Source organism: Centruroides sculpturatus, unplaced genomic scaffold (genome assembly GCF_000671375.1).
Source record: "Centruroides sculpturatus isolate CEXI.00-Female unplaced genomic scaffold, Cexi_2.0 scaffold296, whole genome shotgun sequence".
NCBI lineage: Eukaryota > Metazoa > Arthropoda > Arachnida > Scorpiones > Buthidae > Centruroides > Centruroides sculpturatus.
In genome coordinates, this window is record NW_019384990.1 from 178,080 (window position 1) to 197,306 (window position 19,227).

The 19,227-nt window shown below is 32.7% G+C and overlaps 1 protein-coding gene and 1 long non-coding RNA gene across 3 annotated transcripts in view; both read left to right on the top strand.

The window, feature by feature from the left end:
- Nucleotides 1–19,227, top strand: part of LOC111633014 (uncharacterized protein YMR317W-like) — a 29,015-nt gene that overhangs the window by 3,325 nt on the left and 6,463 nt on the right. Inside the window, exons 4-11 of the mRNA XM_023377537.1 lie at nt 5,272–5,398; nt 5,515–5,536; nt 5,602–5,729; nt 5,911–5,972; nt 7,376–8,223; nt 8,536–8,680; nt 15,865–16,775; nt 17,088–17,216. Of these exons, the coding sequence (XP_023233305.1) occupies nt 5,272–5,398; nt 5,515–5,536; nt 5,602–5,729; nt 5,911–5,972; nt 7,376–8,223; nt 8,536–8,680; nt 15,865–16,775; nt 17,088–17,216 (2,372 nt within the window). The remainder of the gene's footprint in view (nt 1–5,271; nt 5,399–5,514; nt 5,537–5,601; nt 5,730–5,910; nt 5,973–7,375; nt 8,224–8,535; nt 8,681–15,864; nt 16,776–17,087; nt 17,217–19,227) is intronic.
- Nucleotides 5,013–5,849, top strand: LOC111633001. Of its 2 annotated transcripts, none has more exons than XR_002757987.1 (4): nt 5,013–5,195; nt 5,272–5,398; nt 5,499–5,536; nt 5,602–5,849. It is a non-coding gene; the product is annotated as an uncharacterized LOC111633001 (long non-coding RNA). The 2 variants fall into 2 exon arrangements; XR_002757988.1 differs by having other exon boundaries at nt 5,018–5,195; nt 5,296–5,398.

Sequence of the window (19,227 nt, forward strand, 5' to 3'; positions counted from 1 at the left end):
AGCTGAACAAGCATAATTCTGACTGTAGTGTAAATACAATACACCACAGTCAGGTACATAATATTTTTAATTACTACTGAATGAGCTGTTAATTAATATTCATGAAAACAATTATTTTAAGATATATTAATTAAATACAGCATTTTTAAAATTTCAGAAGAGATTTTACCTTTCATATTTTTGAATTCTAGCTTCTCAATTTCACAAGCAAATCCATGTACTGTACTGGTACAGTACTTTCTCCAAATGTTCACGTAATCGAAGGAAAGTAGAAAATCCTTCAAGAACATGAAGTCTCACGACAGAATATATAGATTTTTCCTCCACCAGGATTTGCTTATTTTCTAAACATACATGCTTGTTAGTAAGATTTTCTTTTGTGGAGAAGCGCTTATCTTGATAACAACAAGTATTTTCTAATATGTCCAACGCAATATTTTCCATCAGTGGCGTACCGTGGGCGTCAGCCGCCCGGGGCGGAAGAAAATTTCGCTCCCCCTTATTTAGGTATTTCAATTTAAAAGACCAAAATTCAGTTTTGTCACAGAACAAGCAATGAAAAATTCGGTGGTAGTGCAGCGACCTGTTTAAAATAGTTCTATTGGATATTAGTGGTGTATATGAACGCGAATGAATCGTACAAGCAAAAAAAAGGTCAACAGCTTTCGCAGGAACTCCTCGGATGAAAAAGTTACTAGTTCACCCGGCGAGCCGATTCCCGGACTGTCCGGACAATAGCACTATCGTAGGCGCCATACAAGTATAGATTAGGATGTTTCAAATGTTTACAAGATATTATTATTGTTTATTGTGAAATTTTGCCGCCCCCTAAAAAGTGCCGCCCCCACTACGGTACGCCACTGTTTTCCATAACGATTTCTTAGCAACGTAGCGGGAATACTTCAAAACCAATTATCGATGATAAAGTATGGTTTTAAAGCTAAACTATCGACAAAAAATTCCAAGCACACCGTACAGTACGAGGTATACGCTATCTGAACGTCACGACACTAGCGGCATCTCGTGGTAAAACCCAGAACTATGGCTACGGAATCGTTCTGTAATTAGACGCCAGTTATATAAATATATATAACAAAGGAAAAGTATGGCGATCGGTCAGAAAATGACCCCTCCCCCGAGATTAAGTATACTGTACACCCTAGGACTTCCAAAAAATGTCATATACTGAAGCCTAATGAAACAACTAATTAACGTGCGTAATGACGGCTAACTACAGATACTATTCCACCAGAAATGGACCCACCATTGGGTGAAACTACTGAACACTGGTCATGGATTCGGGCCTCGCTAACGAGTAGGCCACGCAGAGTTTACTGGGGATTTTCTTCACGTGTCACAATAGGGGCCAGTTTCCAATAAAAGATATTCCCCCTCGTCAGTTGGCCCGTGTGTCGCGTTGTCGTATACGAATAAAATCGTATCAAACCAATCCAACAGAAAAGAACTCATGAAGGATTTTATGCAAATGCACATTGTGTCTTTGTCAACTATTGTTTTATATTATTTTTATACTGGTATAAATCTGCTAATTAACATATAAACAATTAAAATTAACATTGACCCGCTTTAGAATGATTATAATAATAATCATGGTAGTAGTAGTAGTAGCATAAGTGGGGATAAAATTCACAAATTCTATGTGTAATTAAAAGATGAAGTTTCTAGAACAAGGTTTTAATTTATAGAACAATACAGAAACTGCTACTACACTGCAGCATGGGTTCGAATCCGTGCTAATTCTATAAAAAATTTTCATTTGGAGCACGTCCCTAACCACCCGGCCTCATTGTTGGCCTAGCCGAACCCACGATAGGTATTGGAGAAAAGACCCTCTTAGTGTTCATAAGGCGGAAAAATGAAAAAGTGAAGGAAAAAACACCTCTAAAAGCTTCACAAATCAGTTCGTTCGTTTATTTATTAAGTTACGGCGATGCAACACTTAAGCGATCTATCTAGGGGGGTGCTTTCCGGAAGGTCTTCTATGCATAAATAAGGGTAACAGACCCCTATTTATGCATTACAGACGTGAATAAAATCAGGAAAACTCCACGTAATCAGTCTGGGCTAATGAAGCTCGAACCCACGACCGAACTAAACACTGGGGAACTTCCAGTGTTTAGAGAACAGAACCGCTTGGCCACTGGTGGACCCAGTTCGTTCGTATTCTCAATTAAATGAATTTTAGATCAATGTGTAATACAGAAATTGCAATTTATTAAAAATACCGAAGAAAATGCCTTCCGGGAAGACTCTATGGGAAACTAACACTTATTTCTTTGTTTTATTAACTCATGAAGAAACCCGGAAAATTCCACGTGGCGAGGGGAGAACCCACGACCAACTATCAGTGTAGAGTAGTTTTATCCACTCGGCTACTCGTGGGGGCGAGAGACAGAAAAAGTAGGTGTTGAAAACCTATAATAGGACATTTATAAGGGCTCAGACTGAAATTTATGCATTAAAATGTAAATTATAAAATCCAGAAAATCAATTTAGAGCAGTTTCAAGCAAAGAATGTTACAAACCGAAAGTGCCGAGTCGGAAGACAGTATACAGGAGATTAGAAGGTCTTAGTCCCTGGGTCTGTGATAGTTTTGTACGGTCCTGAGCATTAATATCGCAATGAAAAGATAGAAAGTTCACATTAGTATGTAACTTTTTTGTAGAGCATGTGTTAATCCATCTTATCTTACAGTTCCGCTTCTCATTACAAAGGGTCAGAGGTCAGCCATTCCCAATGACTCTACTGTTTATTTATTGTCTTAAATATTCTATGACCCAGTTAAGATTAGTGTTGTAATCCATCGAACAAGATCTCCTGTGTAGACAGTAGCAAGGTGTACAGTACATTACACTTCAACAGGAACACAGGGAGCTTAAGCTAATTCATTAAAATATATTTACTAAATATTCATTAATATTCTAACAACCTAAATGTCTATAATTAACGAAAATTATAATTAACGAAAAAATAACGAAATGCTAATAATAAATAATCAATGTTAAAATTCTAATAGCCATATTAAACTTACTGTTTTTGAATGTAGTAACGATAATACATTCTATTTTATATATTAATTAATTAAATTAATATCCGTCTGACCGTCTTCTACGCGCTTCTAAACCCATAGATCTGTACTAATTTTTCAAAGTTATTCTCAAGGATCCTGCGAAAATATCCACTAATTCTATAACATCTGAAAGATTTGATCAGTGTTAAAATACAGTAAAAAAGTTAATTTAAATGTAATTATATAACCTATTTAGAAATGTGTTTTGCATACATCCTTCTAAATAACATGCATTATTAAAATTGTTTATTACGGAAACATTAATTATTATAAGGTTATGTCATTGAATATATCCTATCTCCTTGATCAAGGGATATAATCTCCTTTAAATTCGTATTTTCGACATTTCACACAACATTTTATTGTTGTGATCCTAGCGAATTATACCTCATAACACAGATAAACGTCAAGAAGATGAATTGTTTTATCTTGTTCCTGATAAGTATATTTATTTCGCTTTATATAAATGGTATTTACAACTTTATTTTATATATATATAAATTATCTTTAACATCATAAAANACAATAACAAGTAAATAAAGCTTCATTATTTATTATAACGATTATGTAGATCATGAATAATGAGTGATGAAACGATTTAATTATTAATTAATTAAACATTTTCTTGTGTTAAATGAGTCATACTAATGTATTGTTAATAGGTTTAAAACGTCATTTAATTCTTAAATATAGAAAATGAAGGCTGCTACAATTGTTTTCTTTCTCTTGTTCTTAAAAGGTACGTTTATAAATTACACCCTAACTTAGATATATTTTGAATTATAACACACATAATTTGTATTTTATAGGAGTAATGTCTTATAATATTAGAGAAAAAAGACAATATGTAAGATTTTAAATCAAATATTCTTTGTTTTAAATCTATTTATTTATAAATTAGAAAGTCTAAGGCTTTAATAGTAGGATGAAATCAGGGGAGGAATGTGGTGTTGAGGTTTTATTGTAGCATTTATTTTCCGCTATAAAACTATGAGTAACTATGAACTTGTTGCAGAATGGCCCTTGATCTTAAATGCACCAAATTTCTCTCATAGTTATTCTCAATATTATTCTCTTATGAGAATATATTATTAGTTATTCTCTAAGGAAAATATGGGCTACCCCATTTCTATCCTGATTTCATCCCCTTGACACATAATAATGGTGGACTAAAATAATCAAACTTTTTAAAATTTTGTAAATATTTTCAGGTGAATGTCCCTGCACTACCTGGTCCAAATCCTCCGAAAAGTTCGAGCAATTCAGCAAATAGTTCACCTTACTCAGATTTCATTTACAAATTAATAATTATATATTATAATGTAGAAACTCGAGATTTGGATTAATATAATTAAAAAATACATTATTAAATTCTAGAATTTGTAATTAAATTTTAATAAGAATGTAGAAAGTAAATCATTTTCTTGTATGTAGTAGTAATAATAATAAATTACGTTTAAATATATAAGGACTAGAAAATACTAAACAGGTTGCTTGGTCAAACATACAGGACTTTCTATGTAAAAAACATATTAAAAAAGTGATATAAATTAAAATTATTTGAAAAACTGATGAAATTTTTGTTTTTATTCATTTTATTAATGGGTTAAGGCAAGCAACATGCCAAGGGGGTGCCTCCCAGAATGACAGTCTGTGAGAAACTGGACCCTATTTAGGTGTTATTAATGCGAAGAAAACTTGGAAAATTGCACCGTCGTGAGGTGAGAACCCGCCGGTGTTTCCGTCCTTTGAGAGTTCACTACATCGAGAGTCTCTGCTGTGTGATAAACACAGAAATAATTTTGTGATGTGTCGCCATCTGTCGATTAATAAATTTATATCTATATAAATATACATAATATATAAGTGTATTATGTAGTCCCCCAGTAGTCTATTTGCGTAGGATCTCTACGACCTCCTACGCAAAATCAATTTTAGGGGTACTAAATTATGACTTATGGATTTAAATATACTTTGAACGCCTGAAAAGATATACACCATTAAAAAATACACATAATACAATAGTATCTATGTCTGTAATTATCAAATTGTGGACCTAATACGTTCCCACTGTCGTTCATACACAGGTAAATTTATACACAGGTACGTATAAAAATATATAACAACTTTAAAATCATCAAACACACAATATTTTTAAATTTATTTATTTATTTAACAGCTTTATGTGTTACACAATTAACAGCCCATCTGTTAAACTGTCCCATTGTCTGTTCGGAGCATCATTTAACCTTCACCATCGAAGATGTATGCTGCTGTGTTCCTTCTACTCGCTCTATTTTCCCAATGTAAGTAATTATTATATTAACAATCGTAAGTTACGTCACGCAACACTATAATACAGTTTCTACAAGTATATTATAATATATATATACTTTATTTTTATAGTAATGCCTTTGTATAGATGCGAAGAAGATAGAGACTATGTAAGATAATCATTAGGTGTTATTAGATTTTAGTAAAGTTATAATTAATTTATAATTATTTTCAGGTGTCTGTATCTTCTCTGCCTGGTCCAAATCCTCCCCAAATACCGTGTGAATACGAACTTAACTATGCAGATTACTTATATTGTAATGCAAGAAACATTTATAATAAGATAAAGGCTCGAATATTTGAGTAATGCATTCGTAATTAAATATTTCAGAAAGAATAATTGAATTTATTCACTTATCTTCTGTAAAATTTAAAAATAATAATAATAATAATAATAATAAATGTATTGTTTATTAAATACGATCGAAGTTTTTGTTATTTTTTCTGTAATTCTTTTATTTAAAAAAACAATTATTAATTATAGTCGTAATAGCAATTCTCAACCAGTAGTACACGTACCACTGGGGGTACGCAAGAAGGCACAGAGTGAAGAAAGATTGAAAATCGTTGGATTATATTGTTTATTTAAAACACAGATCAGATTATAAAACAGTAGAGAAATAAAAAATGTATAGAATAATTAAAATTAAATATTAATTATTTAGGGCTGGTTTTGATTGCTCTGCAGAGGGGGAATAGCCTTCCGGGGGGCATTTTATGGAAACTGGTCCCTATTTAGGTGTTAATAACGTGAAGACACACCAGAGATCGAGTGGATAAAATCACTTAACACTCGTAATTGGTCGTGGATTCGCACCTGGCCATTTTGGTGGGCTTTTCTTCACATTTGTATCACCTAAATGGGGGGTAGTTTCTTATAGAAAGTCTGGCCCCCCTCGGCAGATCGCTCACTTGTCGCTTTGCCGTCTGCAACTAAGCCCTACTAACGTAAAATAAGCCATACTAACGTAAAGAAAACCCCATAAAGTTCACGTGACCAACTTGTTGGCGAGGCTCGAACCCACGACTAACTACCAGTATTCAATGGTTTTGTCCATATGGCCGCTGGTGAGTGGCAATCATTTAACTTTACTTCTATTTAGAATGGATTTAACAGATAGATTAGACTATCTTTTCCCTATTTAAATTGGCTCTAAAAATTCCCTAACTAAAGAATACTTAGAGAAATAAAGGTGATTTTTCATCTATTGTTTAAAATAAATATAAAATTGTATAATTTACACAGAAATATTCGAAGTTTTCATAGAAAAATCCCACTGTAAATCTGATGTACAGGTTTATTGATACCATTATAATTACCTCTACTCAATTTCCTTATTAAAAATTATTAATTATGTACAATATATTTATGTAAATCTTTTATTTCTTTATATTGTTAAAATATAAAAACACTTCTATACTATATTACCCAACAGCATATATTTTTCTACATGTTTTAATTAAAATTACATAGTACAGTACATGATCATCATCTTCATCACCAATGCCGGGATTATTTTCTTTGATCATCTTTGCAGCTTTCTGTACGCAAGGTAAATTTAAATAATTTTAAATATTCTATAATTTATTGCAGCTTAAATTTAGTTAATTTGACGTGTACACTGTACAGCTTCCTCCTAAAAAACCGCCATTAATTGAGCCATGGAATTCTCATAGATTGGGTGTCATAAATTATAGTTATACTCATAAAAATTAACTTAGAAAATCATAAGGGATGATTTAATAATTTTAATGCTTAAATATAACATTTCGTTACGTCATAATAGAATAATTATACTAGTAAAAGCGAGTGATTTTAAAGGAAATGGTCGTAAACCGGGGTTTATTCGATTTCGTTTGATTGGTTGATATTTCGTTGTTTTTATTAATGTATAAGGTTTATTTATGTAAGCTCTATATTTTATTACTGTAATAATTTACATTTTTAGAAATTCAAGAAGCTTATATTCCTCGTAATGTTAAGAATTCAAGACTTGCAGAATCTATGCATTTACATTCTGAAATGAATATAATGGATACACGGCCAATAAAAATTCCTTTCGTAAATCCTAATATTAGCGTAGAAATCTTTTCTACGAATCCACTTACTGGAAATTCTTCTAGTACAAGCAAAAACATAGACGAAGGGCCTTCTAATATAACAACAAAAAGAGATGAAGAACCTTCTAGTACAGCAACAGAAACAGGTGAAGAGTCTTCTAGTATAACAGCAAAAACAGGTGAAGAGCCTTCTGATACAACAACAGAAACAGATGACGAGCCTTCTGATACAACAGAAACAGGTGAAGAGCCTTCTGATACAACACAAACAGGTGAAGAGCCTTCTGATACAACACAAACAGGTGACGAGCCTTCTGATACAACAGAAACAGGTGAAGAGTCTTCTAGTACAGTAACAGAAACAGGTGAAGAGCCTTCTGGTACAACAACAGAAACAGGTGAAGAGTCTTCTAGTACAATAACAGAAACAGATGAAGAGCCTTCTGGTACAACAACAGAAATACTTTCTTCAACTATACTCGAAAATCCTTCTACTCCAAGCACAGAAATATCTTCGAACTTTCCTTCTGAAAACCCTTCTACTGCGAGTACAGAGACAATTTCTTTAAACTCGCCATTTGAGACTACTTTATCTACATCCACCATAAACGTTCCCGTAAATGATCATCTATGGAATAACTCTGCGATACTTTTGTGTTATTTTCAATTCATGAATTTAATTAACGATCAATATGGCGGAGCTGCAGCTTACTACATAAGTAATGCAAGCATAAAGGTTAGTTCAAAAGTAATACAGGTATCAATTTAACTAAAAATTAAATCTACTCTTCTATTTTTTATTTTCATTTTAAGTTATAAATATAAGTAAATACATAGGTTATATGTGTTTATATGTAGATGTATTATGGATTATAATACATCTACGTATAAACATGTAGATTATAATACTATAGATATAGGTTACGTGTGCTTATGAAGAGAAATACTTAGATGATACTTGCATCCATTGTCCTACTAGCCAATGATAGCAGCTGATGCAAATATCGTCTAAGATAGCATTTTAAAATTTTCTTTAATATTCTTTTAGGTTTATGAAGAAAGACGAGATGAGTGTTACGTAGAATGCATTACTACATTTCTTTGGAAAAATGTGCAAATTATGGAAATATATAACACCACATTATTTTTGTGTGTACGTTTTACCTTTTTTGAATTGGCTATATATATAATAGGCTATATTTATGTGTATTTAAATAATTATTCAATTGAAATGAATATTTTATATACTACGATTTTTTTTTCAGATGTAAAAATGATATATTTTTATTAGGATTTATAAATATTGGAGTTTTGCTTTGTATATGTGCTTTGCCCTTCCATCAAGACAACGCTTCTGCCCATAGAATTACCATTGTTCAGAAGTTTCTGCACTATAATAACTAAAGATGTTCCTCGTGCACCTTATGAACTCGACCTTGAACCTCTTTCCAATGCTGAAATACACCCTATTCATCTATGGCATGGTCGATTTTCCAATGGACAAAACATACCCTTAAAGCCATGCAATGGTTTTTAAGGATATGTTTTGTACCTCGTACAATTTGAATTAATTTAGTCTTGCATTAGTTAACTAACTTTTGGTACACTTTATATTTGATGAATTCAAAGTATTAGTTTTATTGATATAAAATAATATTTTTAACATATTATTACAATGTACTAGGGCCCAAAAGTAAGATAACACTGCAAGATTAATCGTAGTTTCTGTTAACAGAGTAAAAAAAATCTTGGAAAAAATTTGAATAAACATAATAATAAGAAAATATAAGGGATGGCCCAAAAATTAGTTAACCATTCTCTGTTACAAAGTTTATAAAAATTGCTTAAGATAAGATCCTCCTTGTTTAGTAAACGTTTTAATTTATTGCTGCGAATGTGCATAATTCTTGGTTAACCGAGTTATGGGTCACCCCTTATTTATATATGAAATTTTTTAAAACGTATACTGTATTTTTGGTTTGTTTTCAAATAACTTTAAAGAATGTTGAGACCGCACTGTATAAATTAACAACATGATACATCCTATTTATAAGTCTGTATAATTATCGAAATAAAATATTTGTTTCTGTACATGTAACCTATACCTAACTATTGACTTTTGAATACTCCCTCTCTACATAATTTATATCGTTGTAAAACGTCAGGACGTCCGACACAACCCATTTGTTTCCTCAGGACAACTGAGGAAAAACAACCTATTTAAAACCTAATGGCGCCATCTGTTGTGATATTTTATTTAATTTTGCACCTCTACCCTCAAAAAAAAAAAGCTTAATTTTGAGGGTAAAGATGAGTTTAATATAAAAAAAAGTGTAAATACTAATAACCAGTGAAATCTTCATTATGTCCGACCCCCAACCAAGTATAACGTATAATCTCTATATCTTCCCAGCTCCCTACCTTTAACTATCAAAAATTTAATATCAACAATCCTCCTAATACACAAATCTCCCTGTAAAATTTCAGTACCTTTCGACAAAAGACACGGGAGTTATTAAGCTTCAAAGTAGGTGAACGAAAACACACACACACTGACATTCATACGTGCAGAAAAAAAGAACCCGAAAATTTTGCATTTCTGGGTGTCTCAAGGTACCCTCATTTCCAAAATTAATCTCGGGGGGGGCATTTTCTGACCGATCGCCATACTTTTCCTCTGTTACAGCGTCTAATTACAGAACGATTCCGTAGCCGTAGTTTTGTTTTTTTACCACGAGATGTCGCTACTTCGTGACGTCAAGAAGCTGAACAAGCATAATTCTGACTGTAGTGTAAATACAATACACCACAGTCAGGTACATAATATTTTTAATTACTACTGAATGAGCTGTTAATTAATATTCATGAAAACAATTATTTTAAGATATATTAATTAAATACAGCATTTTTAAAATTTCAGAAGAGATTTTACCTTTCATATTTTTGAATTCTAGCTTCTCAATTTCACAAGCAAATCCATGTACTGTACTGGTACAGTACTTTCTCCAAATGTTCACGTAATCGAAGGAAAGTAGAAAATCCTTCAAGAACATGAAGTCTCACGACAGAATATATAGATTTTTCCTCCACCAGGATTTGCTTATTTTCTAAACATACATGCTTGTTAGTAAGATTTTCTTTTGTGGAGAAGCGCTTATCTTGATAACAACAAGTATTTTCTAATATGTCCAACGCAATATTTTCCATCAGTGGCGTACCGTGGGGGTCAGCCGCCCGGGGCGGAAGAAAATTTCGCTCCCCCTTATTTAGGTATTTCAATTTAAAAGACCAAAATTCAGTTTTGTCACAGAACAAGCAATGAAAAATTCGGTGGTAGTGCAGCGACCTGTTTAAAATAGTTCTATTGGATATTAGTGGTGTATATGAACGCGAATGAATCGTACAAGCAAAAAAAGGTCAACAGGTTTCGCAGGAACTCCTCGGATGAAAAAGTTACTAGTTCACCCGGCGAGCCGATTCCCGGACTGTCCGGACAATAGCACTATCGTAGGCGCCATACAAGTATAGATTAGGATGTTTCAAATGTTTACAAGATATTATTATTGTTTATTGTGAAATTTTGCCGCCCCCTAAAAAGTGCCGCCCCCACTACGGTACGCCACTGTTTTCCATAACGATTTCTTAGCAACGTAGCGGGAATACTTCAAAACCAATTATCGATGATAAAGTATGGTTTTAAAGCTAAACTATCGACAAAAAATTCCAAGCACACCGTACAGTACGAGGTATACGCTATCTGAACGTCACGACACTAGCGGCATCTCGTGGTAAAACCCAGAACTATGGCTACGGAATCGTTCTGTAATTAGACGCCAGTTACATAAATATATATAACAAAGGAAAAGTATGGCGATCGGTCAGAAAATGACCCCTCCCCCGAGATTAAGTATACTGTACACCCTAGGACTTCCAAAAAATGTCCTATACTGAAGCCTAATGAAACAACTAATTAACGTGCGTAATGACGGCTAACTACAGATACTATTCCACCAGAAATGGACCCACCATTGGGTGAAACTACTGAACACTGGTCATGGATTCGGGCCTCGCTAACGAGTAGGCCACGCAGAGTTTACTGGGGATTTTCTTCACGTGTCACAATAGGGGCCAGTTTCCAATAAAAGATATTCCCCCTCGTCAGTTGGCCCGTGTGTCGCGTTGTCGTATACGAATAAAATCGTATCAAACCAATCCAACAGAAAAGAACTCATGAAGGATTTTATGCAAATGCACATTGTGTCTTTGTCAACTATTGTTTTATATTATTTTTATACTGGTATAAATCTGCTAATTAACATATAAACAATTAAAATTAACATTGACCCGCTTTAGAATGATTATAATAATAATCATGGTAGTAGTAGTAGTAGCATAAGTGGGGATAAAATTCACAAATTCTATGTGTAATTAAAAGATGAAGTTTCTAGAACAAGGTTTTAATTTATAGAATATAGAAAACTGCTACTACACTACAGCATGGGTTCGAATCCGTGCGAATTCTATAAGAAATTTTCATTTGGAGCACGTCCCTAACCACCCGGCCTCATTGTTGGCCTAGCCGAACCCACGATAGGTATTGGAGAAAAGACCCTCTTAGTGTTCATAAGGCGGAAAAATGAAAAAGTGAAGGAAAAAACACCTCTAAAAGCTTCACAAATCAGTTCGTTCGTTTATTTATTAAGTTACGGCGATGCAACACTTAAGCGATCTATCTAGGGGGGTGCTTTCCGGAAGGTCTTCTATGCATAAATAAGGGTAACAGACCCCTATTTATGCATTACAGACGTGAATAAAATCAGGAAAACTCCACGTAATCAGTCTGTCCTAATGAAGCTCGAACCCACGACTGAACTAAACACTGGAAGTTCCCAGTGTTTAGAGAACGGAACCGCTTGGCCACTGGTGGACCCAGTTCGTTCGTATTCTCAATTAAATGAATTTTAGATCAATGTGTAATACAGAAATTGCAATTTATTAAAAATACCGAAGAAAATGCCTTCCGGGAAGACTCTATGGGAAACTAACACTTATTTCTTTGTTTTATTAACTCATGAAGAAACCCGGAAAATTCCACGTGGCGAGGGGAGAACCCACGACCAACTACCAGTGTAGAGTAGTTTTATCCACTCGGCTACTCGTGGGGGCGAGAGACAGAAGAAATAGGTGTTGAAAACCTGTAATAGGACATTTATAAGGACCCAGACTGAAATTTACGCATTAAAATTTAAATTATAAAATCCAGAAAATCAATTTAGAGCAGTTTCAAGCAAAGAATGTTACAAACCGAAAGTGTCGAGTCGGAAGACAGTATACAGGAGATTAGAAGGTCTTAGTCCCTGGGTCTTTGATAGTTTTGTACGGTCCTGAGCATTAATATCGCAATGAAAAGATAGAAAGTTCACATTAGTATGTAACTTTTTTGTAGAGCATGTGTTAATCCATCCTATCTTACAGTTCCGCTTCTCATTACAAGGGGTCAGAGGTCAGCCATTCCCAATGACTCTACTGTTTATGTATTGTCTTAAATATTCTATGACCCAGTTAAGATTAGTGTTGTAATCCATCGAACAAGATCTCCTGTGTAGACAGTAGCAAGGTGTACAGTACATTACACTTCAACAGGAACACAGGGAGCTTAAGCTAATTCATTAAAATATATTTACTAAATAATCACTAACTGAATACTAAATATTCATTAATATTCTAACAACCTAAATGTCTATAATTAGCATAATAACGAAATGCTAATAATAAATAATCAATGTTAAAATTCTAATATCCATATTAAACTTACTATTTTTTAATGTAGTAACGATAATACATTCTATTTTATATATTAATTAATTAAATTAATGTCCGTCTGACCGTCTTCTACGCGCTTCTAAACCCATAGATCTGTACTAATTTTTCAAAGTTATTCTCAAGGATCCTGCGAAAATATCCACTAATTCTATAACATCTGAAAGATTTGATCAGTGTTAAAATACAGTAAAAAAATAAATTAAACTTAATTATATAACCTATTTAGAAATGTGTTTTGCATACATCCTTCTAAATAACATGCATTATTAAAATTGTTTATTACGGAAACATTAATTATTATAAGGTTATGTCATTGAATATATCCTATCTCCTTGATCAAGGGATATAATCTCCTTTAAATTCGTATTTTCGACATTTCACACGACATTTTATTGTTGTGATCCTAGCGAATTATACCTCATAACACAGATAAACATCAAGAAGATGAATTGTTTTATCTTGTTCCTGATAAGTATATTTATTTCGCTTTATATAAATGGTATTTACAACTTTATTTTATATATATATATAAATTATCTTTAACATCATAAAATCTAGATTAAAACTAGCAGATATATTTTTCTATTCTTCACAATTTTTTATTGTAATTCGTGTGTATAATCCATAAGAAATTGATACAATAACAATATAATCTTCGTATAACCCGCACCAATGGAGGGACAAAAACTTTCTCTCCGTGGCTAATTGTTTCTAAGACAAGTCTGAAATTGTGCGGGTTATACCCCAATTTTAAAGTAAAATAACCCGCTTCATTGTATACCCCGAAGCCATGTTCCATAAGTGCGGGGTTTACGATGAAGCGGGTTATTTTACTTTAAAATCGGGGTATAACCAGCATACTTTTAAGCAGTTGTTTTAAAACATGAAGAAAAACTTTCTATTTTTACTAATTTTCAGTGTTTAATGGACTATTTCCTCCCTGTTTAGTACCTTATAAACCTAATAAGTAATGAACTTAATAAGGTTTTAAGTTTTTAATTAATAAACTTGCTAATTTAACCTTTCATTTACAGTCGACCCCCTATAACACTGTTGATAATTCCGTTTTATATGAATTCCATGTTGTACGAGTCACTTAGATTTTACAAATATGTGAGCGGTTCAAAGCCCGGCACACGCATTTATAAAATCTAAGTGACTCGTACAACATGGAATTCATATAAAACGGAATTATCAACAGTGTTANTTATAAAACAGTAGAGAAATAAAAAATGTATAGAATAATTAAAATTAAATATTAATTATTTAGGGCTGGTTTTGATTGCTCTGCAGAGGGGGAATAGCCTTCCGGGGGGCATTTTATGGAAACTGGTCCCTATTTAGGTGTTAATAACGTGAAGACACACCAGAGATCGAGTGGATAAAACCACTTAACACTCGTAATTGGTCGTGGATTCGCACCTGGCCATTTTGGTGGGCTTTTCTTCACATTTGTATCACCTAAATGGGGGGTAGTTTCTTATAGAAAGTCTGGCCCCCCTCGGCAGATCGCTCACTTGTCGCTTTGCCGTCTGCAACTAAGCCCTACTAACGTAAAATAAGCCATACTAACGTAAAGAAAACCCCATAAAGTTCACGTGACCAACTTGTTGGCGAGGCTCGAACCCACGACTAACTACCAGTATTCAATGGTTTTGTCCATATGGCCGCTGGTGAGTGGCAATCATTTAACTTTACTTCTATTTAGAATGGATTTAACAGATAGATTAGACTATCTTTTCCCTATTTAAATTGGCTCTAAAAATTCCCTAACTAAAGAATACTTAGAGAAATAAAGGTGATTTTTCATCTATTGTTTAAAATAAATATAAAATTGTATAATTTACACAGAAATATTCGAAGTTTTCATAGAAAAATCCCACTGTAAATCTGATGTACAGGTTTATTGATACCATTATAATTACCTCTACTCAATTTCCTTATTAAAAATTATTAATTATGTACAATATATTTATGTAAATCTTTTATTTCTTTATATTGTTAAAATATAAAAACACTTCTATACTATATTACCCAACAGCATATATTTTTCTACATGTTTTAATTAAAATTACATAGTACAGTACATGATCATCATCTTCATCACCAATGCCGGGATTATTTTCTTTGATCATCTTTGCAGCTTTCTGTACGCAAGGTAAATTTAAATAATTTTAAATATTCTATAATTTATTGCAGCTTAAATTTAGTTAATTTGACGTGTACACTGTACAGCTTCCTCCTAAAAAACCGCCATTAATTGAGCCATGGAATTCTCATAGATTGGGTGTCATAAATTATAGTTATACTCATAAAAATTAACTTAGAAAATCATAAGGGATGATTTAATAATTTTAATGCTTAAATATAACATTTCGTTACGTCATAATAGAATAATTATACTAGTAAAAGCGAGTGATTTTAAAGGAAATGGTCGTAAACCGGGGTTTATTCGATTTCGTTTGATTGGTTGATATTTCGTTGTTTTTATTAATGTATAAGGTTTATTTATGTAAGCTCTATATTTTATTACTGTAATAATTTACATTTTTAGAAATTCAAGAAGCTTATATTCCTCGTAATGTTAAGAATTCAAGACTTGCAGAATCTATGCATTTACATTCTGAAATGAATATAATGGATACACGGCCAATAAAAATTCCTTTCGTAAATCCTAATATTAGCGTAGAAATCTTTTCTACGAATCCACTTACTGGAAATTCTTCTAGTACAAGCAAAAACATAGACGAAGGGCCTTCTAATATAACAACAAAAAGAGATGAAGAACCTTCTAGTACAGCAACAGAAACAGGTGAAGAGTCTTCTAGTATAACAGCAAAAACAGGTGAAGAGCCTTCTGATACAACAACAGAAACAGATGACGAGCCTTCTGATACAACAGAAACAGGTGAAGAGCCTTCTGATACAACAACAGAAACAGATGACGAGCCTTCTGATACAACAGAAACAGGTGAAGAGCCTTCTGATACAACACAAACAGGTGAAGAGCCTTCTGATACAACACAAACAGGTGACGAGCCTTCTGATACAACAGAAACAGGTGAAGAGTCTTCTAGTACAGTAACAGAAACAGGTGAAGAGCCTTCTGGTACAACAACAGAAACAGGTGAAGAGTCTTCTAGTACAATAACAGAAACAGATGAAGAGCCTTCTGGTACAACAACAGAAATACTTTCTTCAACTATACTCGAAAATCCTTCTACTCCAAGCACAGAAATATCTTCGAACTTTCCTTCTGAAAACCCTTCTACTGCGAGTACAGAGACAATTTCTTTAAACTCGCCATTTGAGACTACTTTATCTACATCCACCATAAACGTTCCCGTAAATGATCATCTATGGAATAACTCTGCGATACTTTTGTGTTATTTTCAATTCATGAATTTAATTAACGATCAATATGGCGGAGCTGCAGCTTACTACATAAGTAATGCAAGCATAAAGGTTAGTTCAAAAGTAATACAGGTATCAATTTAACTAAAAATTAAATCTACTCTTCTATTTTTTATTTTCATTTTAAGTTATAAATATAAGTAAATACATAGGTTATATGTGTTTATATGTAGATGTATTATGGATTATAATACATCTACGTATAAACATGTAGATTATAATACTATAGATATAGGTTACGTGTGCTTATGAAGAGAAATACTTAGATGATACTTGCATCCATTGTCCTACTAGCCAATGATAGCAGCTGATGCAAATATCGTCTAAGATAGCATTTTAAAATTTTCTTTAATATTCTTTTAGGTTTATGAAGAAAGACGAGATGAGTGTTACGTAGAATGCATTACTACATTTCTTTGGAAAAATGTGCAAATTATGGAAATATATAACACCACATTATTTTTGTGTGTACGTTTTACCTTTTTTGAATTGGCTATATATATAATAGGCTATATTTATGTGTATTTAAATAATTATTCAATTGAAATGAATATTTTATATACTACGATTTTTTTTTCAGATGTAAAAATGATATATTTTTATTAGGATTTATAAATATTGGAGTTTTGCTTTGTATATGTGCTTTGCCCTTCCATCAAGACAACGCTTCTGCCCATAGAATTACCATTGTTCAGAAGTTTCTGCACTATAATAACTAAAGATGTTCCTCGTGCACCTTATGAACTCGACCTTGAACCTCTTTCCAATGCTGAAATACACCCTATTCATCTATGGCATGGTCGATTTTCCAATGGACAAAACATACCCTTAAAGCCATGCAATGGTTTTTAAGGATATGTTTTGTACCTCGTACAATTTGAATTAATTTAGTCTTGCATTAGTTAACTAACTTTTGGTACACTTTATATTTGATGAATTCAAAGTATTAGTTTTATTGATATAAAATAATATTTTTAACATATTATTACAATGTACTAGGGCCCAAAAGTAAGATAACACTGCAAGATTAATCGTAGTTTCTGTTAACAGAGTAAAAAAAATCTTGGAAAAAATTTGAATAAACATAATAATAAGAAAATATAAGGGATGGCCCAAAAATTAGTTAACCATTCTCTGTTACAAAGTTTATAAAAATTGCTTAAGATAAGATCCTCCTTGTTTAGTAAACGTTTTAATTTATTGCTGCGAATGTGCATAATTCTTGGTTAACCGAGTTATGGGTCACCCCTTATTTATATATGAAATTTTTTAAAACGTATACTGTATTTTTGGTTTGTTTTCAAATAACTTTAAAGAATGTTGAGACCGCACTGTATAAATTAACAACATGATACATCCTATTTATAAGTCTGTATAATTATCGAAATAAAATATTTGTTTCTGTACATGTAACCTATACCTAACTATTGACTTTTGAATACTCCCTCTCTACATAATTTATATCGTTGTAAAACGTCAGGACGTCCGACACAACCCATTTGTTTCCTCAGGACAACTGAGGAAAAACAACCTATTTAAAACCTAATGGCGCCATCTGTTGTGATATTTTATTTAATTTTGCACCTCTACCCTCAAAAAAAAAAAGCTTAATTTTGAGGGTAAAGATGAGTTTAATATAAAAAAAAGTGTAAATACTAATAACCAGTGAAATCTTCATTATGTCCGACCCCCAACCAAGTATAACGTATAATCTCTATATCTTCCCAGCTCCCTACCTTTAACTATCAAAAATTTAATATCAACAATCCTCCTAATACACAAATCTCCCTGTAAAATTTCAGTACCTTTCGACAAAAGACACGGGAGTTATTAAGCTTCAAAGTAGGTGAACGAAAACACACACACACTGACATTCATACGTGCAGAAAAAAAGAACCCGAAAATTTTGCATTTCTGGGTGTCTCAAGGTACCCTCATTTCCAAAATTAATCTCGGGGGGGGCATTTTCTGACCGATCGCCATACTTTTCCTCTGTTACAGCGTCTAATTACAGAACGATTCCGTAGCCGTAGTTTTGTTTTTTTACCACGAGATGTCGCTACTTCGTGACGTCAAGAAGCTGAACAAGCATAATTCTGACTGTAGTGTAAATACAATACACCACAGTCAGGTACATAATATTTTTAATTACTACTGAATGAGCTGTTAATTAATATTCATGAAAACAATTATTTTAAGATATATTAATTAAATACAGCATTTTTAAAATTTCAGAAGAGATTTTACCTTTCATATTTTTGAATTCTAGCTTCTCAATTTCACAAGCAAATCCATGTACTGTACTGGTACAGTACTTTCTCCAAATGTTCACGTAATCGAAGGAAAGTAGAAAATCCTTCAAGAACATGAAGTCTCACGACAGAATATATAGATTTTTCCTCCACCAGGATTTGCTTATTTTCTAAACATACATGCTTGTTAGTAAGATTTCCTTTTGTGGAGAAGCGCTTATCTCGATAACAACAAGTATTTTCTAATATAT